Here is a 25,655-nt window from a genome sequence, read left to right as displayed (position 1 = left end):
GAACACTGATACATACTATAAAGGGTTTGCAGATAGTCAACACTGTATATTGAATTTCACCTTGGTTTAATCGTAGCACAGGTTCGCATTATATGCCATTTCATATGTTGAGGTCGGGAGTCTTTCCTTGTAGACCTCCGGTATTAATTTTCTCCTGTGATAAAAATCCTGTTGTGTTCGTCTGGATCAAGGTTTTCCGGAAAACCGATCCAACGATTTCCGAATTTTTTGTTAAGATTGTAAGTAGGCTGTTTAGGTTTTTTTGTTGGTAACACCACGTAGTGCTCTGTATGAAAATCAGTGACTGTGCTGTGTGCAGTCTGTGGCTGGTTGGCATTGTTGAAATATTCGCTATTGCAGTGGTGGGCAGTTGAATGTGAATAGCTCATAGCGTTGTGCAGTTGGAGGTGAGCCGCCAGCAGTGATGGATGTTGGGAGAGAGATGGCAGAGTTTTGGGAGCGGATGATCCGGACGTGTGTCCGTCAGAGACAGTAAATTTGTAAAACTGGATCTCATGAACTGCTATATATATCATGAACTTTTGAACACTATTAAGGTAAATACTTTGTTTGTTCTCTATCAAAATCTTTCATTTGCTAACTATGCCTATCAGTAGTTAGTGCCTTCAGTAGGTAGAACCTTTCATTTAGCTGGCAGTAGTGGCGCTCGCTGTAGTGCAGTAGTTCGAGTAACGAAGATTTTTGTGAGGTAAGTGATTCATGGAAGGCATAGGTTTTTGTTAGTCAGGGCCATTCTTTTGTAGGGATTTTTGAAAGTCAGGTTGCGTTGCGCTAAAAATATTGTGTGTCAGTTTAGTGTTGATCAGAACAAGTAAAGAGAGAAATGACTGAGTCCGTTCAGTTCTGCTCAGCTGTTTGAAAATCAGATAACGTAAGGGGTTTATCAGCACAGTAATTCATTAATTTTTCTAAGGCGACGTTTCATAATCTGAGGTCTCTCTTGCTGGAAAGGTGGGACATACGTCATATTGGTACCATATAGATCACAGTAACTATCGAGGGATTTTCTCCAATAGCTGCGGCAATATACCAGTTAAGAATAATAGATACTTGTGGCTGTTTGGAATCTCATCAGTAGAACAGAGATCAATGTTGCCATTCTTGAACAGACCTTGCCATATACTGACAGACCAAGGTTGTTGTTTAGCAACTTGTTTTAGACAGCATAGATTTTCGAGTGACTAATAGTGCTTACTGTTCCGGCGTGAATACAACCGCCGACTCGACGATCAAGAACGGAACAACAGAGAGGGCTGTGAGGCGACGTGAGCCAAGAGTACGCTGACGAAGCCCTGTCCATTACAACACCAAGGCAGGAACGGTCTTCACACGAAGAGAGGGCAGTGAGGCGACGTGAGCCAAGAGTACGCTGACGAAGCCCTGTCCATTACAACACCAAGGCAGGAACGGTCTTCACACGAAGAGAGGGCTGTGAGGCGACGTGAGCCAAGAGTACGCTGACGAAGCCCTGTCCATTACAACACCAAGGCAGGAACGGTCTTCACACGAAGAGAGGGCTGTGAGGCGACGTGAGCCAAGAGTACGCTGACGAAGCCCTGTCCATTACAACACCAAGGCAGGAACGGTCTTCACACGAAGAGAGGGCTGTGAGGCGACGTGAGCCAAGAGTACGCTGACGAAGCCCTGTCCATTACAACACCAAGGCAGGAACGGTCTTCACACGAAGAGAGGGCTGTGAGGCGACGTGAGCCAAGAGTACGCTGACGAAGCCCTGTCCATTACAACACCAAGGCAGGAACGGTCTTCACACGAAGAGAGGGCTGTGAGGCGACGTGAGCCAAGAGTACGCTGACGAAGCCCTGTACATTACAACACCAAGGCAGGAACGGTCTTCACACGAAGAGAGGGCTGTGAGGCGACGTGAGCCAAGAGTACGCTGACGAAGCCCTGTCCATTACAACACCAAGGCAGGAACGGTCTTCACACGAAGAGAGGGCTGTGAGGCGACGTGAGCCAAGAGTACGCTGACGAAGCCCTGTCCATTACAACACCAAGGCAGGAACGGTCTTCACACGAAGAGAGGGCTGTGAGGCGACGTGAGCCAAGAGTACGCTGACGAAGCCCTGTCCATTACAACACCAAGGCAGGAACGATCTTCACACGAAGAGAGGGCTGTGAGGCGACGTGAGCCAAGAGTACGCTGACGAAGCCCTGTCCATTACAACACCAAGGCAGGAACGGTCTTCACACGAAGAGAGGGCTGTGAGGCGACGTGAGCCAAGAGTACGCTGACGAAGCCCTGTCCATTACAACACCAAGGCAGGAACGGTCTTCACACGAAGAGAGGGCTGTGAGGCGACGTGAGCCAAGAGTACGCTGACGAAGCCCTGTCCATTACAACACCAAGGCAGGAACGGTCTTCACACGAAGAGAGGGCTGTGAGGCGACGTGAGCCAAGAGTACGCTGACGAAGCCCTGTCCATTACAACACCAAGGCAGGAACGGTCTTCACACGAAGAGCATATAACCGCCGCGCCACATAACCGCGGCTGGAGTGGAAGATCAGATGTCATACAACAGCTACAGAAGTGACTTATGAACTGTATTGTTTTGCTTGAAATGAAATTGTATATACCGAAGGACATAGATTATTTGTTTTTCACCATTTGCTTGCGACACACCTTTGTGAATAGGCAGAGTTTTGAAAAAAAAAAAAAGTTCAACTGTGCGTGAAATCTTATGGGACTTAACTGCTACGGTCATCAGTCCCTAAGCAAACACACTACTTAATCTAAATTATCCTAAGGGGAAACACACACACCCATGCCCGAGGGAGGACTCGAACCTCCGCCGGGACCAGCCGCACAGTCGATGACTGCAGCCCCCAAGACCGCTCGGTTAATCCCACATGGCAGAGTTTTGTCCATTTAACTTAATGTAATAACTACACTAATACGATTTGTTTGAATTGTCTAGCGATCGGAGAAAAGCCCTTCCTGGGTAAATTGTATTAGACGTGCGGGCAGGACACAATACATACTGTGAAGAATTTCTAAGAGATATCTCACTTGAAAATAATATATTGCATAGAAAACGTCGCATCACTTTGCCGTTTTCCTATATATCACTCGGGAACTGTACTCAATGTGAAAAGTATTGCCGTGAAGCTGACAACTGAGCAAAGTTTGGGAGGAATGCAGTTTGTTGGAGTGTAGTATTAACAGAATATTCCTTTGCCTGATCCCACTCGCATATTCAAGGCTTCTTGGAATGTTTATTTACCTCAGTTCTTATCACTTGCTATTGTTTTTGTCAGAGTATTTTATACATCGCAGGTGCAGTAACATTTTTTTAAGTACACTACTGGCCATTAAAACTGGTACGCCAAGAAGAAATGCAGATGATAAACGGCTATCCATTGGACAAATATATTATAGTAGAAGTGACATGTGATTACATTTTCACGTAATTTGGGTGCATAGATCCTGAGAAATCAGTACCTAGAACAACCACCTCTGGCTGTAATAACGGCCCTGATACGCCTGAGCATTGAGTCAAACATAGCTTGCATGGCGTGTACAGGTACAGCTGCCCATGCAGCTTCAACACGATACCACACTTCATCAAGAGTAGTGACTGGCGTATTGTGACGAGCCAGTAGCTCGGTCACCATTGACCAGACGTTTTCAATTGGTGAGAGATCTGGAGAATGTGCTGGCCAGGGCAGCAATCGAACATTTTCTGTATCCAGAAAGGCCCGTACAGGACTTGCAACATGCGGTCGTGAACTATCCTGCTGAAATGTAGGGTTTCGCAGGGATCGAATATAGGGTAGAGCCACGGGTCGTAACACATCTAAAATGTATCGTTCACTGTTCAAAGTGCCGTCAATGCGAATAAGAGGTGACCGAGACGTGAAAACGATGGCACCCCAGACCATCAAGCCGGGTGATGCGCCAGTATGGCGATGACAAATACACGCTTCCAATGTGCGTTCACCGCGATGTCGTCAAACACGGACGCGACCATCATGATGCTATAAATAGAACCAGGATTCATCCAAAAAAATGACGTTTTGCCATTCGTGCACCCAGGTTCGTCGTTGAGCACACCATCGCAGGCGCTCCTGTCTGTGATGCAGCGTCAAGTGTAACCGCAGCCATGGTCTCAGAGCTGATAGTCCATGATGCTCCAAATGTCGTCGAAGTGTTCGTGCAGATTGTTGTTGTCTTGCAAACGTCCCCATCTGTTGACAAAGTCGGAAACGTGTTGATACGCATTTCTCCTCCTTACACGAGGCATCACAAAAGCGTTTCACCAGGCAACGCCGGTCAACTACTGTTTATGTATGTAAGAGATGGGTTGGAAACTTTCCTCATGTCAGCAGATTGTAGATCTCGTCACCGGCGTCAACATTGTGTGAATGCTCTGAAAAGCTAATCATTTACATATCACAGCATCTTCTTCCTGTCGGTTAAATTTCGTGTCGGTACCACGTCATCTTCGTGGTGTAGCAATTTTAATGGCCAGTAGTGTATAATGTTTTAAAGGCAGAATATCTTTCAACATTCAATTGCGGCATTGCTCTAAGGGTTTGGTGACATTCGTCATACAGGAAAACCAAATCAGTTTTTACGAGTATCATGTAACTTGCGAATGTCTTCAACAATTTGTCTGATAGTGTCAGAAGCAGGGCTCTAATGGGCTTCGTGCATCTACTGATAGAGAATATTCTCCATTGTTTAGGACCGGGACGTTGAGTCGTAAGATTTTATTCAAGGTGTATGGCAATGTGGCAGTTTATAACATGATTAGGAAGTGCGCGTCGCAGAATAGATACAAATGAATGAATATAGTTGAGGAAAAAAGATGAGTCGAATGACTACTGACAAAGCGAGTTGGAGCTGACCTGAGTCCATGTACTGCAGTCACTGGCGAGCCATCAGAGTGCAGCCAGATGACATCTGGCAGCGGACTGCCTCTTGCGGCGCAACTGAGCTGCGCCCCTGTGGAGTTGGAGAAGCGCAGCTGAGACGGCGGCTCCTGCACGAGCACCGGCGCCTGCACGCCCAGCTGCCCGCGGCACACGCCTGCAACAGGTGGAGAGGCGTCTGATGAAGGTACTCTTCAACAGTTTCTTCCACTACAAGATTTAAGCCGAATTATTTGTTTCAATCATGAAATTAACAGACGTAAGTACGCAAACAATACTTTGGATAAAACTGTTAATTCCTTTGGAATTAATGACGGACTGGGTTTGCTAACAGAGCCAAATAGATAGATTACGATTACTACTATTTCGTCGTCCAAATGTTTATAATTAGCATATAATTTACATTTGTTAATTTGTCAACAATAGAATTAACGAAATACACTACTGGCCATTAAAATTGCAACACCAAGAAGATGACGTGCTACAGACGTGAAATTTAACCGGCGGGAGGCGATGCTGTGATATGCAAATAATTAGTTTTTTAGAGCATTCACACAAAGTTGGCGCCGGTGGCGACACCTACAACGTGCTGACGTGTATCCAACCTATTTCTCATACAAAACAGCAGTTGGTCGGCGTTGCCTGGTGAAACGTTGTTGTGATGCCTCGTGTAAGGAGGAGAAAAAGTTTCCGACTTTGATAAAGGTCGGATTGTAGCCTATCGCGATTGCGGTTTATCGTATCGCGACGTTGCTGCTCACGTTGGTCGAGATCCAATGACTGTTAGCAGAATATGGAATTGGTGGGTTCAGGAAGGTAATAGGGAATGTCGTGCTGGATCCCAACGGCCTCGCATCACTAGCAGTCGAGATGACAGGCACCTTATCCGTATGACTGTAACGGATCGTGCAGCCACGTCTCGATCCCTGAGTCAACAGATGGGGACGTTTGAAAGACAACAACCGTCTGCACGAACACTTAGACGACGTTTGCAGCAACGTGGACCATCAGCTCGGACACCCTGGCTGCAGTTACCCTTGACGCTGCACCACAGACAGGAGCGTCTGCGATGGTGTACTCAACGGCAAACCTGGGTGCACTAATGGCAAAACGTCATGTTTTCGGCTGAATCCAGGTTCTGCTTACAGTTTCATGATGGCCGCATCCGTGTTTGGCGACATTATGGTGAACACACATTGGAAGCGGGTATTCGTCATTATCATACTGGCGTGTCACCCGACGTGATGGTATGGGGTGCCTTAGGTTACACGTCTCCGTCACCTCTTGTTCGCATTGACGGCACTTTGAACAGCGGACGTTACATTTCAGATGGGTTACGACTCGTGGCTCTACCCTCTATTCGATTCCTGCGAAACCCTAGATTTCAGCGGGATAATGCACGACGGCATGTTGCAGATTCTGTAAGGGCCATTCGGAATATAGAAAATGTTCGACTGCTGCCCTGGCCAACACATGCTCCAGATCTCTCAACAATTGAAAGCGTCTGGTCAATGGTGGCCGAGCAACTGGCTCGTCACAATACGACAGTCACTACTCTTGATGAACTGTATGAACTGTGGCATCGTGTTGAAGCTGCATGTCCAGCTGTATCTGTACACCCCATTCAAGTTGTGTTTGACTCAATGCCCAGGCGTATCAATGCCGTTATTACGGCCAGAGGTGGTTGTTGTGGGTAATGATTTCTCGGGATCTATGCACACAAATTTGGTGAAAATGTAATCACATGTCAGTTCTAGTATAATTATTTGTCCAATGAATATCCGTTTATCATCTGCATTTCTTCTTGGTGTAGCAATTTTAATGGCTAGTAGTGTAATTACTGATTTCACCCTATATCAAAGGATACTAACTAGGAATAGTCAAAATAAATTAGAAAATCAATTACGTGCATAAACTAGGCACAAAATTAGATCTCATATTTTGTAAAACTAAGGGACAGTTTTTCTCTTTATGAAAATGCTGATTATATACGCGTATGTTAATGGTAACTAGTTAAACATGAAAAAAAATGTATTTAAGGAGGCAGATAGGAAAACAAGAGGGTAATTAAACTTATCCCTGCTTGCTTTGTCACACAGTGATCTTCCTCTTGTGTTGAAGATAATGTGTTCAAAATTGTATGAATTAATTAATTACAAACAAACAAAAGAACGGTCTTCCATACATATATTATTAAATTCCTCTCTTTTTTATTTTTTATTTTTTTATTTTTTTTTACAAATGTTTGTCTCGCAGTTTCGGTGTGCATTTTATATCCTCTCTGGTTCTGCCTTCAACAATCATTTTGCTGCTCATATAGAAAAAACTCATCTACTACTTTCAGCGTCACATTTTCTAATTCCCTCAGAATCACGTCATTTAATACGAATACGACCTAATACCTTTGTTTTACCTTTGTTTACGTTCATCCTACAAACTCTTTCATCTTACAACCTTATTTCGAGTCACTGTCCATTTCGATCAACCGTTCTTTCAAGTCCTTTGCTGTCTATCAAAATTTCCCTTCTCTATTTCTCCTAGGTTGCCTTAACCGTTTGGTCAGTGTATAAATCGATAAGCATCGATGATAAGGTACAAGACTGGCTCAAACACAGCTTCTTTTTTATGTCTTTCGACTCCTATAATAGCTGCCTGGTGTCTGGGTTCTCGCGCGCTCTATTTTACCCCTGATAACTTCAGAATTTGTAGGACTGTATTCCAGTCAACATTGTCGAAACCATTCTCTAAATCTACAAATGCTATAAAAGGTGGTTTGCCTTTTTTCGGTCTGTCCTCTAGCATAAATCGAAGGATCAATATGGCTTCACGTTTCCTAAATGTCTCTGGAACCACGACAGATCTGCTCAGATGTCGAATTTTACCTGTTTTTCCACTCTTCCGTAAATAATTCCTGTATTTTGCAAGTGTGACTTAGTCAACTCCTGGTTCGGTAATTATCATATCCTTTAACATCTGCCTTCTTTGCAATCAGAATTATTACATAATCTGTGGGTACTTCACCCGTATCTTACATCTTGCACACCAGGTGGGATACTTCTAAGGCTGCCTCTCTAAAGGATCTCAGTAATTCTATTTGAATGTCATCTAGTCCAGGACCTTTGTTTATATTTAGGTCTTTCAATACCCTGTCAAATTATTCTCGCTGTATCATATCGCATCTCCACCTACTTCTTCTCCTTCTGTTATGTCTTCCTCAAGTTTATTTCACATATATAAATCCTGCATATGTTTCTCCTATTATGCCTGTGTAGCTCAGTGATGCCGGCACGATAGCTCAGTGTGTCGAGTTAGAGGGCTGTCTGCCCTATGTAGTAAAAAGCTGAGTGAAGTGCTCAACGATCAACGATTGCCGATACCTCCAAGGATTTTTACTTGGTAGGAAGCCTGTTACGGTGTCTACTCGTCGTCGTGATTGCCAGCTGAGGAGCTACCTGGCCAGTAACAGCGTGTCCACTATCTGGGAAGTCTGCAAAACGTCTGGGAGAGCGGTCTGCTGACCACTTGCGCATCTGTAGCGTATCAACCTGACGCTCCCAAGCTGAGGATGACACGGCGGCCAGTCGACCTCCCTTGGGCCTTCACGGCCTGGCGAGGAGCTTTTTGGTAATTTTCTTGAATCTGCGTCTACAGGCTTGCACTTATCCTCAACCATTTGTCTGCTTATCCGTTTTACACTGTCTGTCAACTTCATCTTTTATTCGTCTACATACCCTTTCGCGTCCTTCATTTGCTGCATTTTTGTATCTTCGTCAATTAAATTCATTATGTCTTACGTAATTCCATTCGTTTTATACTGTGTTCCTTTTCCCTGTTTCAGTCAAACGTTGCTTATTGCGCCCTCTGGAACTCTCAATAATGTCTGGTTCTTTCAGTATATCCAGATTCTACCGTCTTAACTTCCCATCTTTTCTCATTTTCTTTAGTTTTAATCTGCAATTCGTAACCCGAAAATTAGGGTCGGAGTCCTAATCTCCCTCTGGAAATGTCTTACAGATTAAAATCTGGTTACAAAACCTCTGTCTTATCATTATGTAGTTTCTTTGAACACTTCCAGAGTCTTCAGTTCTCTTTCATGTATGCAGCCATCTATAATGTATTACCTAGTGGCTGTTGAGCGACATATAAAACGATATTACGTAATGTTATGACAACCACTTTATTTATGCAAGCAGTTTCACTCGTAACCGGTCATCACCACTTTAGAGAGAAGCCACCAAAGATAACTCTGACCACACTGGCACTTAATGGTAAAACACGTCTTAATCACCAAAATAATTTTATCATCTCACGACGCATCAAAAAAGTTTTGCATCACCCCAGTTCCCAGAACTCCTGAAGACAGACGTTGACTGTGGATATTGTATCACAGACACAGTCCCTTTGACTGTTCAGAGATGTCACTAAACCTGCCCAAAGACGTAAACAACAGCTCATAAGCAGCGCCTATTAGACGGAGGGGGTCCGACAGCCGATCAGTTCCAGTCATTCCACCAGAAAGGAGGTACACGGCTCTTGTTGTCTGTAGTTCAAAGATGCCTAGACGGTCAATACCGCTGTTCGATCGCATCCGCTTTGTTTCTTTGTGCCACGGAGGGCTCTCAACAAGGGAAGTGTCCAGGCGTCTCGCAGTGAACCAAAGCGATGTTGTTCGGACGTGGAGGAGATACAGAGTGACAAGAATTGTCGATGACATGCCTCTTTCAGGCCACCCAAGCGCTACTCTGCAGTGGATGACCGCTACCTACAGATTATGGCTCGGCGAAACCCTGACAGCAACGCCATCATGTTGAATGATGCTTTTCGTGCAACAACAGGACGTTGTGTTACGACTCAAACTGTGGCAATAGGCTGCATAATGCACAAGTTCACTCCCGACGTCCATGGCGAGATCCATCTTTGCAACCACGACACCATGCAACGCGTACAGATGGGCCCAACAACATGCCGCGTGGACCGCTCAGGATTGACATCACGTTCTTTTGCCGCACATGCCTTCAACCATACAATCGTCGGACGCGTGTTTCGAGGCAACCAAGTCAGGCTGAACGCCTTAGAAACACTCTGCAATTAGTGCAGCAAGATGCAGGTTCCCCGAAATTTTGCGGTGCCATTATTTTGAGCCGACGTACGCCGCTGGTGGTCATGGAAGGCGCCGTAACGGTTGTAGGATACATGAATGCCATCCTCCGACCGTTAGTGCAACCATATCTGCAGCATATTTGCGAGGCATTCATCTTCGAATGACAGTTCGCGCCCCCATCCTGCATATCTTGTGAATGACTTCCTTCAGGATAACGACATCGCTAGACTAGAGTGGACAGCATGTTCTCCAGACATGAAGCCTATCGAACATGCCTGGCACAGATTTAAAAGGACTGTTTATGGACGAGGTGACCACCAACTACTCTGACGTATCTACGCCATATCGCCGTTGAGGATGGTACAATCTGGACCAACTGTATCTTGGTGAACTTGTTGATAGCATGCTACGACGAATACAGGCATGCATGAATGCAAGAGGACGTGATACTGGGTAGTAGGGGTACCGGTGTGTACAGCAATCTGACCCACCACATCTGAAGATCTCGCTGTATATTCGTTCCCTCCTTAAATCTGTAACGCTATCTGTACTACGTCATCATCAAACAAATTTTTGTTCATTTTTTCAACATTTGTGAATGTTTGAAGGAAGTTTTTCTTACCTGTCGATTATGTCTCACGATTAAAAGCGGTGACATGAAAACGTGATCCATTCCAGCAGACGCTGGTGCATCTGTATGACTGTCAGTAACTAGTTTTAAGTTTTCAAGTACCATCTAACGATATTATCATCTATGAATTAAATTCTCTCTGTACGTGTAAAAAGACTTATCACAATAGGAACCGATCAAAGATACAAATTATGATTAAGACAGTTTATGGTCAAATCCCTGAAGAAGTCTGCAATGCAAAATCTTTTTTTTTAAATTTTGAGAAATGTTGTAAGCATAGTTGACTCGGTATAACAAACGTATTGTCTATTGTTCTTGCGTGGCTATTGACTGCAACATTAAGCTCGTTTTTTCGGCGTCACAATTGTGCCAATGAATTTATATTAACGTTCTCTCCATAAATGTGTACAATAATTCATGATTTTATAGAATAACTTCACTAATGTGAAAAATTCGGCACTCTGGCAATCATCTACGCGCAGGCGCGTCGCTTCTGTATCAGGTTTATAAATGGAAGCCATGGATGCGCTTGCCACGCGATGTGTCTGACAAACGCCATAGCAAAACTGACACTCGTGCGTAGGTCGAATGCAATTAATAAAAGCGAGTCTTGTGAAAGCTCTGATGCTGTTTATTGTCTCATTAAAGGAGGCAGCAGACAGGTGTTTTTGAAACTGTGATCAAAGCCGGATTTAAAAAACAACTCATAATAATTATATGTATTTTAAAAAAGAGAACTTAGGATGGAGCAGGTCACACATGCATCAGTTTACAGAAAGCTTTATGTGTGTATTTCTGTCAGCCGTGTTCGAAAGTAGAACCATTTCAAATATTTCGTAAATTGTGTTGAGATTGTGAAAGCCTCTCAGAAACAGCACTGGTGGCAAAAGAGATATCAGGTAAGTGTAGTTTGTCAGATTTTCCAGATTCATTTGCGAGTTACCACTTAAAGGAAGCTGACTGGCCGTTTTCTTAGCAGAGATACTGACGTATATTGATGTCTGAAATTATATAGATCCCTCTGGCGGATTGTTGTAGATTCTATTTATTCCATAAGAATATAACACTATCTTCCTTAATGTACGAGAGTGACTGGTTATGAAAGCTGCTCAGCCACGTTGCTCTCTTCACTAACTAATTGACTTTGAAAAGACTGAAGCTCTGTTACTTAAACGTGAAGTTCCTTGTATTGTTCCAAACAAAATCAGATCTGGAACGTAGAGTAATTATACAAGCCAGTGAAAAAATATATTTACTTTATGTTAATTAAGTAACAGGTTAGTCCTATGGTTTTGTTGTCCACTAAATCCATATCTGACATTTTTCCTTTTCTATCTCGGTAAGTTTCTCCACAGTGTGATTTCGTTAAAATACGGAAAATTAGAAATCATGTACCTGGAATGAATAGTTATTTTCAATTTTGAGAAAGGTTTTATTGAAGTGTAAACATGAAAACACCTCCTCATTATACACTCCTGGAAATGGAAAAAAGAACACATTAACACCGGTGTGTCAGACCCACCATACTTGCTCCGGACACTGCGAGAGGGCTGTACAAGCAATGATCACACGCACGGCACAGCGGACACACCAGGAACCGCGGCGTTGGCCGTCGAATGGCGCTAGCTGCGCAGCATTTGTGCACCGCCGCCGTCAGTGTCAGCCAGTTTGCCGTGGCATACGGAGCTCCATCGCAGTCTCTAACACTGGTAGCATGCCGCGACAGCGTGGACGTGAACCGTATGTGCAGTTGACGGACTTTGAGCGAGGGCGTATAGTGGGCATGCGGGAGGCCGGGTGGACGTACCGCCGAATTGCTCAACACGTGGGGCGTGAGGTCTCCACTACATCGATGTTGTCGCCAGTGGTCGGCGGAAGGTGCACGTGCCCGTCGACCTGCGACCGGACCGCAGCGACGCACGGATTCACGCCAAGACCGTAGGATCCTACACAGTGCCGTAGGGGACAGCACCGCCACTTCCCAGCAAATTAGGGACACTGTTGCTCCTGGGGTATCGGCGAGGACCATTCGCAACAGTCTCCATGAAGCTGGGCTACGGTCCCGCACACCGTTAGGCCGTCTTCCACTCACGCCCCAACATCGTGCAGCCCGCCTCCAGTGGTGTCGCGACAGGCGTGAATGGAGGGACGAATGGAGACGTGTCGTCTTCAACGATGAGAGTCGCTTCTGCCTTGGTGCCAATGATGGTCGTATGCGTGTTTGGTGCCGTGCAGGTGAGCGCCACAATCAGGACTGCATACGACCGAGGCACACAGGGCCAACACCCGGCATCATGGTGTGGGGAGCGATCTCCTACACTGGCCGTACACCTCTGGTGATCGTCGAGGGAACACTGAATAGTGCATGGTACATCCAAACCGTCATCGAACCCATCGTTCTACCATTCCTAGACCGGCAAGGGAACTTGCTGTTCCAACAGGACAATGCACGTCCGCATGTATCCCGTGCCACCCAACGTGCTCTAGAAGGTGTAAGTCAACTACCCTGGCCAGCATGATCTCCGGATCTGTCCCCCATTGAGCATGTTTGGGACTGGATGAAGCGTCGTCTCACGCGGTCTGCAAGTCCAGCACGGACGCTGGTCCAACTAAGGCGCCAGGTGGAAATGGCATGGCAAGCCGTTCCACAGGACTACATCCAGCATCTCTACGATCGTCTCCATGGGAGAATAGCAGCCTGCATTCCTGCGAAAGTTGGATATACACTGTACTAGTGCCGACATTGTGCATGCTCTGTTGCCTGTATCTATGTGCCTGTGCTTCTGTCAGTGTGATCATATGATGTATCTGACCCCAGGAATGTGTCAATAAAGTTTGCTCTTCCTGGGACAATGAATTCACGGTGTTCTTATTTCAATTTCCAGGAGTGTATAAGACTTGTGTGTCTATTGGCTTGAGATATAAGACTTTCCTTAAAGCATCGAATATAACACCCTGCAGTCTGGATCTCGCACCTTCCAACTTACAAGTGCTTGCCCAAATGAAGAATGCACTCGGTGCGAATGATGGAGAGGTAATTAACGCAGCGAGACATTGATTCCGATGCTGACCAGTACAGTGATACCATACGGATATACAGGCCCTCCCAGTAAGATTGTGTAAGGCCGTCGCATTGAACGGAAATTACGTTGAAAAGTAGGGTTTTATAACCAAAGAACCTGAAATGCTCCTCCATGATACTGATAAGAGGGAGACTGAGTTAATAATTAAATCACTAAAGACCAAGAACTCTCATGGATATGACGGGGTATCTGGCAGAATACTGAAGTATTGTTCTATGTATGTTAGCCCAGTACTTAGCCATATCTGTAACTTTTCGTTTAGGAGTGGTAAGTTTCCAGACCGATTAAAGTACTCGGTAGTGAAGCTACTTTATGAAAAGGGAGACAGGGATAATATTGACAATCATAGACCTATTTCTATGCCATCGGTGTTTGCTAAAGTTATCGAAAAGGTTGTATATACAAGGTTACTGGAGCATTTAAATTTACATAATTTGCTGTCAAATGTTCAGTTTGGTTTTAGAAATGGTTTAACAACTGAAAATGCTATATTCTCTTTTCTCTGTGAGGTTTTGGACGGATTAAATAAAAGGTTGCGAACGCTAGGAGTTTTCTCTGATTTAACGAAGGCTTTTGACTGTGTTGACCACAAAATATTACTGCAGAAGTTGGACCATTATGGAGTAAGGGGAGTAGTTCACGATTGGTTCGCCTCTTACTTTAAGAACAGAAAGCAGAAGGTAATTCTCCGCAATATTGACAGTGGTAGTGATGTTCCGTCCCAATGGGGCACTGTTAAGTGGGGCGTTCCCCAAGGGTCGGTGCTGGGGCCACTGCTGTTTCTCATTTATATAAATGATATGCCTTCTAGTATTACAGTTGATTCAAAAATATTTCTGTTTGCTGCTGACACCAGCTTGGTAGTGAAGGATCTTGTGTGTAATATTGAAACAGTATCAAATAACGTAGTTCATAAAATAAGTTCATGGCTTGGGGAAAATAATTTGATGCCAAATCACAATAAGACTCATTTTTTACAGTTTCTAACTCACAATTCCACAAGAACCGATATTTTGATCAGACAGAATGTGCATATTATAAGCGAGATGGAACAGTTAAAATTCATAGGCGTTCGGATAGATAGTAAGCTGTTGTGGAAAGCCCATGTCCAGGATCTTGTTCAGAAACTAAATGCTGCTTTATTTACCATTAGAACAGTATCTGAAATAAGTGACAGTTCAGCACGAAAAGTAGTCTATATTTTCATACACTTATGTCATATGGTATTATTTTTTGGGGTAATTCTTCTGATTCAAAAAGGGTATTTGTGGCTCAAAAACGGACTGTTCGAGCTATATGTGGTGTAAGTTCAAGAACCTCTTGTCAACTCCTATTCAATAGACTGGGAATTCTGACATTGCCCTCACAGTATTTATTTTATTTAATGTCGTTTGTTGTTTGCGATATTAGCCTATTCCCAAGAGTTTGCAGCTTTCACTCAGTTAATACTAGGCATAAATCCAATCTGCATGTGGAATGCACTTCCTTGACTCTTGTGCAGAAAGGAATGCAGTATTCTGCTGCATCCATTTTCAGTAAGCTACCACAATAACTCAAAAATCTTAGCAGAAGCCCAAACACTTTTAAGTCCAGACTGAAGAATTTCCTCATGGCTCACTCCTTCTATTCTGTCGAGGAGCTCCTGGAAGATCTAAAAAATTAAGCAAATTCCTGTGTTACATTGTTGATTTTCTTTATTTAAACTTACTTGTCACCTGAATATGTTTTTTTTCAGTTTATCTGTTTCTAATATCGTGTTATAATGTCATGTATTGACTTGTTCCATGACCATGGAGACTTCTCCTTAGCTTGGTCCCACGGAACAATAAATAAATAAATAATAAATAAAAATAAATAATATGATCTATTAGAATAAATCTGCTTTCGGCAAAAAAAGTGTTGCATAACTTAATGAACACTCTTCGTAATTACAATGGTCTGTTATGAAACCATTGACTACGAGTCGTTACATATATTGATTTTGGAAGTATTACTAATGGGTTTTAGGAGCGATTAACTACTCGGTCTTGTAATACAGCTTTTTTACCCGATAAATAACTTAATTTCTTCTTCTAATAATTTCCGGGTATGCAGCCGGATCCCGTCGACATTCTGCCACGATATTTCGGCCCAGAGACGTCCGGCCATCATCAGGTGAGTACACCTGGGCTCTTCAGTAGTTGTGTACTCACCTGATGATGGCCGGACGTCTCTGGGCCGAAATATCGTGGCAGAATGTCGACGGGATCCGGCTGCATACCCGGAAATTATTAGAAGAACAAATACGCCGGGAAAATTTCAGAAGTCACAACTTAATTTCTGTGTGGGGGGAATAAAGTCGCATACGATTATACCAAGTACCACGCTTATTATTCAACTGCACTTACCATGCCCACTTTTATTTACTGGAGCACCTACAGATCATTGAATGAAGAGTGTTTTTAATGAAACTCCTTCTTATTTCTTCTTTCCCTGGACTTATCTCGCAACTTCAATAGGTCGGCACTGTGTTAGCGGTAGAGGGTAGCCAGATGCCCTTCCTGTCACCACCCCCATTCCTCCCGGGACGGAACTTGTGTACCCCACCTGTTGCGTCCGCTCTTGCCCCGTATGAAAGTGTATGAAAGTTTTCTAAGCAAATGACAAACCGTGCAACTGAGGTGGGAAATGGGTACCAGCCTGGTATTCACCCAGTCGGATGTGGGAGGCCGCCTAAAAACAGTATTTAGGGCGGCCGGCACACCAGCCCCTGCTCCTAACATCACCAGGTGGATGCGATCCGGTGCTGGCGATCTCCCACATCTCGGCAGCGGGGTACTAACGTGCCCTGCTATCCAGTCCGGTACATTATAACGTAGTATTGTTGGAGAATTTATTACATGACGACGATGATTAATCGTAGTACAACAGGTGATTTTGAGGCAAGATGTATGTCGGCTCAATCAATACTAATAGGCATAAAAATTACGAGGGCGACATGCCACAAACAGCAAACTGCTATGAAGTGTATTACATGCTTCTACATCGAAGCGCCGTAGAAAATGGTACAGGCATGCGTATTCAAATACAGAGATATGTAAACAGGCAGAATACGGCGCTGCGGTCGGCAATGCTACAATGGCAGGTTATCAAGATTTAAGAGAGTTTGAACGTCGAATTATAGTCAGCGCACGAGCGATGGAACACAGTATCTCCGAGGTAGCGATGAAGTGGGGATTTTATCGTCCAACCATTTCAGAGTTTACCGTGAATATCAGGAAGCATTATACCTATTCCATGGTTTGCTACAACTTTACCCTGCAGCAACATACGTTCGTCATATTCTGTTGATAATGCTAACATTTGCTATCACACAGTGTACAGTACGAGACACTTCAATGAAGTAATGTACTGAACAGTAATTTTAACATCTGAATTTGATACTCATATCCTGAAGTGGATTATGTGGTTGAATTGTAAGAAATTGCCCTGTCCGTATATCACCACGCATGCTACATGAGGCAGGCTGCTATGCCATAACAAACAGTAAGCAATTTACTATTTTCTTGATATTAATTTCGTTACTAAATATGGGTACTTCTATTTAAATAAGCCTTATAAATGTAGAATTTGATTGGGTTCTTTTATGGATAAGCACACGTGGTTGGAGTGCTATGCTGATTTTTATCTTTTGCACCACCAGCGCAAAACTGATAATGAGATCTAAGAAATAAATGAGTTAAATGCTACCTATGGTTTAGGAGTAGTCACTTAAGAATGAAGAGGCAATTTCCTCACATGTTTGGTAATGGCTGAGCAGGGGTTGCACTAGCTGATGACGAATTCTCCAAGTTGTTTCGATTATGTCCATCACTTTCCTGAATGGCAGCATGTTGAAGTAACATTATACGAGAGTGGAACAGAAAGTAACGCACCGCATTTATTTTCTTCAAAAATTCTGTATTGAACATAATGAGAATTACACACACGAAAGAATGGTGTTTTATCTACACACCCTATGTTCCCACGCAATCACCATCCCGCTCTACGGCTTTCCTCCAGCGCGAAACAAGATCTCGTATGCCCTGTCCGTACCAATCCTTATCCTGGTGGCGGAGCCAGTGCTTCACTGTGTGAATCACCTCCTCATCGTCCTCAAAATGTTTTCCACGAATGGCATCCTTTAATGGCCCAAACAAGTGGAAGTCCGAGAGGGCTAACTCATGGCTGTAGGGTGGATGGAGTAACCCTGTCCAACACTGTTTCGCGATGTGTTCAGCAGTCCTCAGACTTGTGTGTGGACGAGCGTTATGATGTTGCAGAAAAACATCTCATGAGTTCCTGTGGCGCCGAAGCCGCCGGAAGGTCTTCTTGAGTTTTATTAATGTGTTGGCATACGTTTCTGAATTAATGATACCGTCTCTTGGCACCATATAATAAAAATCGCAAATTCACAGTCCCAGAACACGATGATTATGACCTTACCGGCGGAAGCAGCTGCTTTAAATTTTTTCTTCTGTGCGGAGTAGCAATGGCGCCATTCCATTGATTGTCGATTTGTTTCTGGCCCAAAATGGTGAACCCAGGTTTCATCACTTATCACAATAAGGGACAAGAAGGCCACCCCATCAGCTTCAAAAAGTTGCAACAGATCAAGACAAACGTTTTCTCCGTGAGATTTGCGATCCACCATTAGACACCGCGGGACCAATCTTGCACAAACATTTGAATATCCAAGAGTGCAGATAATTGCCTCCACACTTAATTTGCTGATTGACAGATGCAGCGCCACTGCCGAGTCGTAATGCGTCTCTCCTCGGGAATGACAGCATCAGCTCGCTGCAACATGTCGGGAGTGACAGCCGTGGATGTTCTCCCCGACCTCTACAAATCATGGAGCTCCGCCGAACCGCCTTCTGATGACTTCACCCTCCGTGCTGAGCGACTAATTGTACTTCTCTCGACACCAGGCGCTCCAAAGACTTCGAACAAGCGTTTATGAATATTCCCCACAGTTTCTTTTTATGGAGTGAGAAATTCAATGACGGCACGTTGCTTGTAACATACATCACCTACTGAAGGCATTTTGAAACGGTCCTGCAGCTACGCTATCTGTCGGAAGTGAAGGAAACTTGGTGCGATCACTCACGAGACATAAAATAATACGTACATAGCGTTTCGCATTCGTAGCATTGTTTTCGGCTGAGAAAAAAAAAAGTGGTGCATTACTTTCTGGGCAACCCTCGTATATACCTGTACATACATTGTGTGTGTGTTAGGCTACAGAAGTTTAGTTTCATTTAACGGTGTTAAGCACCACACACAGTCACTGTATACAGCATGTACATGCATGTTATATTTCAGGATTTTGGTCAGATTGCAAAGGCAACTAATGCCCACACAGATGGTAATGCAAGTAAATTTCAACTACTAGTTGTTATGTGTATTCATGAAGGAGAACAAATTGTGCATTGCACAAGTTATTCCTATAGTATGGAAACGCGCGATCGCTACGGTCGCAGGTTCGAATCCTGCCTCGGGCATGGATGTGTGTGATGTCCTTAGGTTAGTTAGGTTTAAGTAGTTCTAAGTTCTAGGGGACTGATGACCTCAGAAGTTAAGTCCCATAGTGCTCAGAGCAATTTGAACCATTTTTTAATTATTTCCAGCAGCCTGGCTGCCAGCTTGGCGCAATCAAATGGGTGAAATTTGTACGAAATTTAAAATTATTGAGAATTTATGTGTGAAGGGTATGTGTAAAGGGTCTCATCTTAAAGGGATTTTCGTGCTATTTCCAAAACTGGTCCTTCCTATTGCGAGACTGTAATATTTCCCACGCTATGGATAATTTAATATTTGTTTATATTTCAGTAATATTAATTCAGCTGATGCGTTTCGATTTCACTTGTGTTTGTTATACATGATCTTTCGTCCTCCAGCATCTGCTGAACAGATCTTACTTTTCAAAACAGTCTTTTAATTGTATTTTAATATCGTGCACCAGCTTCCATTGTCGGTATTTGATAGAGTTCGGGAATAAGTAAGATGAGCTGGTATCCCGTGAAACATATTATCCTAATAGGGCCTTCAGTAGTTACAGATAGTCACATCATGGTGGCAAAATATGAGGGTACGAGGTAAACTTGTTTTAGTAGTTGAAATAAGGATTTATTACGGCAATGTTAAAATTCAGTTTCGAAAGGATTGTGTACTAAACATAGTATCAGCGACAATCATCAATGTTCAGCTGTTGTGATAAATATCTCTTATGCATTAAAAAAAAGGAATTCACATGATGTAAATTTCGCTTACGGTCGAAAATTGTCCAGCTAGGTGTCGCGATCGACTTTGCTTCGATAACAGATAATTGGATATGAACTTAGTAAGTCTGTTTGAAAGTAAGACGAGGTTAAGACATACCACCTCTAAAAGAAGCACGCCTAATAAACCACAGTGATATTCAAATCAGTGTTCAAACTGATCACAGCTGTACCTTTCTTTATAATCTGATGATTACATAAACGATCCTTTGAAATGTATAAAATTTGTTTCCTCTTAGTAGGAGCTTGTAACAAGTGTATTAAAATTTGAAGTTCATGCGCAGAAAATTTTTCAGTTGATCACTCTTTAACCGTGCTCTGCACCTTTAACAAAGAACTGAATCAGCTTGAGTTTAATATTCAGTAACTGAATTTCGCCGTAGTCTGCATTTCTGAGCAATTTCACCGCAAAATATAATACGAGAATAATGCTCTGGACGCTTTCAATGTTGCCGGCTGGCGCCACGGTTGAGGCGAATCGGACATTTTTGCTCCGGACAAGTGAGTGAAGCGCAGTGTCAGAGATGTCCTGTTCTGACAGCTGCCGGCCAACGCTTCATAAATCGACGAATGGCCGCCGATAGGGCACAATGGAAATGCTGCCATTCACAGGAGGGAACAGAGCGCGGCGCGGCGCGGGGTGACAGGCATTCTGTGGGCGGCGATTTGTCGATGGACACGGGGCACTGCACTGCGCCCAGATTTATCGTTCCAACCTAAATACGTCAGGAGCGCGTCCGTCTGCGAGGACTGCTCCCAGCGGTTCACCGAGGCGGGAGGTCACAATTAACACGCTCGTCTCATAATGACTGCCGGTGCCGTGTATTAGCAGTAGGAATATACGTCGTTCATTGTTGACAATGTGTAACTACCATCAGCTCCGCACCTGACAATACCGTTAAGAAGGTAGCTGCAGGCATGGAGTGTGGGGATTCTAAGTTGGTGGAACGGTAGTTCCTTCTCTAGATTGTCGCACAGATCACAGAATGGTAGATCAGAATGAGATTTTACTCTGCAGCGGAGTGTGCGCTGACATGAAGCTCCCTGGCAGATTAAAACTGTGTGCCGGGGCCTAGACTCGAACTCAGGATCTTTGCCCTTCGCGGGCAAGTGCTCTACCAACTTAATCTGCCAGGAAGTTTCTTATCAAACTCCGCTGCAGAGTGAAAATCTCATTCTGGAAACATCCCCCAGGCTGTGGCTAAGCCATGTCTTCGCAATATCCTTTCTTTCAGGAGTGCTACTTCTGCAAGGTTCGCAGGAGAGCTTCTGTGCAGTTTGGAAGGTAGGAGACGAGGTACTGGCAGAAGTGAAGCTGTGAGGACGGGGCGTGAACTGTGCTTGGGTAGCTCAGTTGGTAGAGCACTTGCCCGCGAAAGGCAAAGGTCCCGAGTTCGAGTCTCGGCACGGCACACAGTTTTAATCTGCCAGGAAGTTTCAAAATGATAGATATGGAAGTGGATGACAGAGGGTTAGAAAAAAAAAAATTAAAATCGCTCAAAAGAGGAAAGGCCGCTGGACCTGATGGGATACCATTTCGATTTTACACAGAGTACGCTAAGGAACTTCCCCCCCCCCCTTCTTGCAGCGGTGTACCGTAGATCTCTGGAAGAGCGTAGCGTTCCAAAAGGATTGGAAAAGGGCACAGGTCATCCCCGTTTTCAAGAAGTGACGTCGAACAGATATACGGAATTGTAGACCTATATCTCTAACCTCGATCAGTTGTAGAATTTCGGAACACATATTATTTTCGAGTATAATGACTTAGAGAAAGCTTTTTACAATGTTGACTGGAATACTCTCTTTCAAATTCTGAAGGTGGCAGAGGTAAAATACAGGGAGCGAAAGGCTATTTACAATTTGAACAGAAACCAGATGGCAGTTATAAGAGTCGAGGGACATGAAAGGGAAGCAGTGGTTGGGAAGGGAGTGAGACAGGGTTGTAGTATGTCCCCGATGCTATTTAATCTGTATATTGAGCAAGCAGTAAAGGAAAAAAAAAAGTTCGGAGTAGGTATTAAAATCCATGGAGAAGAAATAAAAACTTTGAGGTTCGCCGATGACGTTGTAATTCTGTCAGAGACAGCAAAAGACTTGGAAGAGCATTTGAAAGGAGGATATAAGATAAACATAAACAAAAGCAAAACGAAGATAATGGAATGTAGTCGAATTAAGTCGGGTGACGCTGAGAGAATTACATTAGGAAATGAGACACTTAAAGTAGGAAAGGAGGTTTGCTATTTGGGGAGCAAAATAACTGATGATGGTCGAAGTAGAGAGGATATAAAATGTAGACTGGCAATGGCAAGGAAAGCGCTTCTGAAGAAGAGAAATTTGTTAACATCGAGTATTGATTTAAGCGTCAGGAAGTCGTTTCTGAAAGTATTTGTATGGAGTGTAGCCATGTATGGAAGTGCAACATGGACAATAAATAATTTAGACAAGAAGAGAATAGAAGCTTTCGAAATGTGGTGCTACAGGATAGAGTAGCATGGAGAGCTGCATCAAACCAGTCTCAGGACTGAAGACCAGATCAACAACAACAACATAACGACTTTTCTGGAGACTAGTAATCTACTCTATAGGAACCAGAATGCGTTTCGAAAAAGACGATCGTGTGAAACACAGCTCGCGGTATTCGTCCACGAGACTCAGAGTGCCATAGACACGGGTTCGCAGGTAGATACCGTGTTTCTTGACTTCCGCAGGGCGTTTGATACAGTTCCCCACAGTCGTTTAATGAACACAGTAAGAGCATATGGACTATCAGACCATTGCGTGATTGGATTGAAGAGTTCCTAGCTAACAGAATGCTGCATGTCACTCTCTATGGAGAGAAGTCTTCCGAAGTAAGAGTGATTTCAGGGGTGCCGCAGTGGAGTGTCGTAGGACCGTTGCTACTCTCAATATATATAAATGACCTTGTGGATAACATCGGAAGTTCACTGAGGCTATTTGTGGATGATGCTGTAGTCTATCGAGAGGTTGTAAAAATGGAAAATTGTACAGAAATGCAAGAGGATCTGCAACGAATTGACACATGGTGCAGGGAATGGCAATTGAATCTCAATCTAGACAAATGTTATGTGCTGCGCATACATAGGAAGGTAGATCCATTATCATTTAGCTACAATATAGCAGGTCAGCAACTGGAAGAAGTTAATTCTATAATTTATCTGGGAGTAGGCATTAGGAGTGATTTAAAATGGAATGACCACATAAAATTAATCGCCGGTAAAGCAGATGCCAGACTGAGATTCATAGGAAGAATCCCAAGGCAATTGTCCGAAAACAAAGGAAGTAGGTTACAGTATACTTGTTCGCCCACTGCTTGAATACTGCTCACCGGTGTGGGATCCGTACCAGATAGGTTTGATAGAAGAGATAGAGAAGATCCAACGGAGAGCAGTGCGCTTCGTTACAGTATAATTTAGTAATCGCGAAAGCGTTACGGAGATGAAAGATAAACTCCAGTGGAAGGCTCTTTAAGAGAGACGCTCAGTAGCTCGGTACAGGCTTTTGTGGAAGTTTCGATAACATACCTTCACCGAGGAGTCAAGCAGTATATTGCTCCCTCCTACGTACATCACGCGAAGAGACCATGAGGATAAAATCAGAGAGATCAGAGCTCACACAGAGGCATGCCACCAATCTTTACTTCTACGAACAATACGAGACTGGAATAGAAGAGAGAACCGATAGACGTACTCAAGGTACCCTCCACCACACACCGTCAGGTGGCTTGCGGAGTATGGATGTAGATGTAGATGAACGGTCTCACCCTGAAACCTAGATCTGTGTACCATATGGCAGGAAGCATAACAGATAGGCAGAGACTTTAAGAACTTCGTTGCCTGCATAGCTCGTACGACGGGGATATACCACCAATTAACGAAGGAGAAACTGTAAACTTTTTTTTTTTGTGAAGGAATGGTTCGTTTAAGACCACATGAAATCAACACTTGTTGGCCAGTGTTTAGCGCAGTGTTATTTCCCGAGCAGCGAGTACTCTTTCCGTTGCTCCGTCCATGGTTCAAATGGCTCTGAACACTATGGGACTCAACATCTGAGGTCGTCAGTCTCCTAGAACTTAGAACTACTTAAACCTAAGTAACCTAAGGACATCACATACATCAATGTCCGAGGCAGGATTCGAACCTGTGACCGTAGCAGTCGCGCGGTGCCAGACTGAAGCGCCTAGAACCGCTCGGTCACAGCGGCCGTCACCGTCCATGTTTGGGCTATTTATCTTCTCACTTCTTCCTCGAAACCCAGTGTTAGTGTAACTTTTATAGCTGCATATAGGTTCAGTAAATTTGTTGCTTCAATTTGTTTACTCCAGCTGGGTCTAAGTATGTAACTTTCCCAGAATTTTGGAATTAGATGGGTTAGACCGTTCCCATGAGATGGATTTTTTGCATACGCATTGTAAAACTGTTATCCTTTGTGAATGATTGCTTTATTGTAAGCAGATACAATCAAGAGGACTCCTTTGGAAAGCCGCTAGACTTTTGTTTATTCATTTTGTTTGGATACAGGGGCACCTGGAATGTAAAACGAATACATTAACTACTAATTGTTTAAAGGTTCTAAACTGAAGACGTTAGTCATAAATTCAAGTTATTCATACAAGAGTGAATTATCAGCGGAGAATGAGCCGGTTTTAAACTTCCTACCAGACTAAAACTGTGTGCCGTCCCCACGAAATTGCTTTATCGCCTGTGCTACGTCTTACGACCCGCCATTCTGTTCATAACTACTGCTGCAGTGAAATGAACTGCGTATCCCACCAGAGCTAAGCGATAAAAATGTCTATGTTTCAGAACTTCTATGGAAGTCGACCGCACTTTATAGAGACACTCGGGCGCTCAGCAGCTGCGGAAGTCAACCGTTATCTGGTCCCGGCTCGCTACGACTTCTGTTGTGACAGAGCACTGCAGTCAGAGAGTAATTGATGTAGTAATATTGCATAAGATTTTTAAATTTATTTTTAGTAACTGTGAGGAACTATCGATCGTTCAATTTGCTACCGTGTCTCAAATTAATCAGCACAGAAGCTGCCAGAGAACACATAAAGTTTGGCCAGAAGATGGAGCACGAATGACGTCAGTCTTTTGACGATATGCTCCATATCTCAGCAGCACGTTTCGTTTGTTTTGTGGTGTACCCTCAGCATTTGTAAAAAGTTTGGACTTTAATTTCTGGTTTCTCGGATTTTGCTGATTTTTGAATAATAAGTTAGCTAGAATATGGACTCGTATTTGTTGGTGGCTAGGCTAGCAGTCGGAGTTGGTGTTTGTGTGAACCTATAAAGTCCCTAATCTTTACCTGCTGAAGATTGAAACTCTGCAACGTCGCCGTGGTTATGGCCTGGTACTCGAACTCCGCAACCAACAGAAGAGCTGTTGTTTTCTTCTTGGCCATTTCCGGAACATCTCAGTAAGCCATATTGTAACAGTGTAGCTATGTTTAGCTGTAGAACACTATTAAATGTTATTACAAAATTTGGAAAAAATGGTAAATTATTTTAAATTCTCTGGGAAGACGATAACGAGAAAAATTAAAAAAAAGTACAATATGTAATAAAGAGCTTCAATTGCAAGCACTTTTATTCACATGATATTTT

The 25,655-nt window shown here is 43.7% G+C and overlaps 1 protein-coding gene across 1 annotated transcript in view; it reads right to left on the bottom strand.

Moving 5' to 3' along the window:
- Window positions 1-25,453, bottom strand: part of LOC126297570 (Down syndrome cell adhesion molecule-like protein Dscam2) — a 647,360-nt gene extending 621,907 nt beyond the window's left edge. The window contains exons 1-3 of the mRNA XM_049988565.1: window positions 25,358-25,453; window positions 20,640-20,745; window positions 4,892-5,072 (exon numbers count right to left, since the gene is read on the bottom strand). Coding sequence (XP_049844522.1) covers window positions 4,892-5,072; window positions 20,640-20,745; window positions 25,358-25,453 — 383 coding nt within the window. The remainder of the gene's footprint in view (window positions 1-4,891; window positions 5,073-20,639; window positions 20,746-25,357) is intronic.
- Window positions 25,454-25,655: the final 202 nt, after the last annotated feature.

The sequence above is a fragment of the Schistocerca gregaria genome, chromosome 1, assembly GCF_023897955.1.
Source record: "Schistocerca gregaria isolate iqSchGreg1 chromosome 1, iqSchGreg1.2, whole genome shotgun sequence".
Classification (NCBI taxonomy): domain Eukaryota; kingdom Metazoa; phylum Arthropoda; class Insecta; order Orthoptera; family Acrididae; genus Schistocerca; species Schistocerca gregaria.
This window is presented reverse-complemented; position numbering and strand designations above follow the sequence as displayed.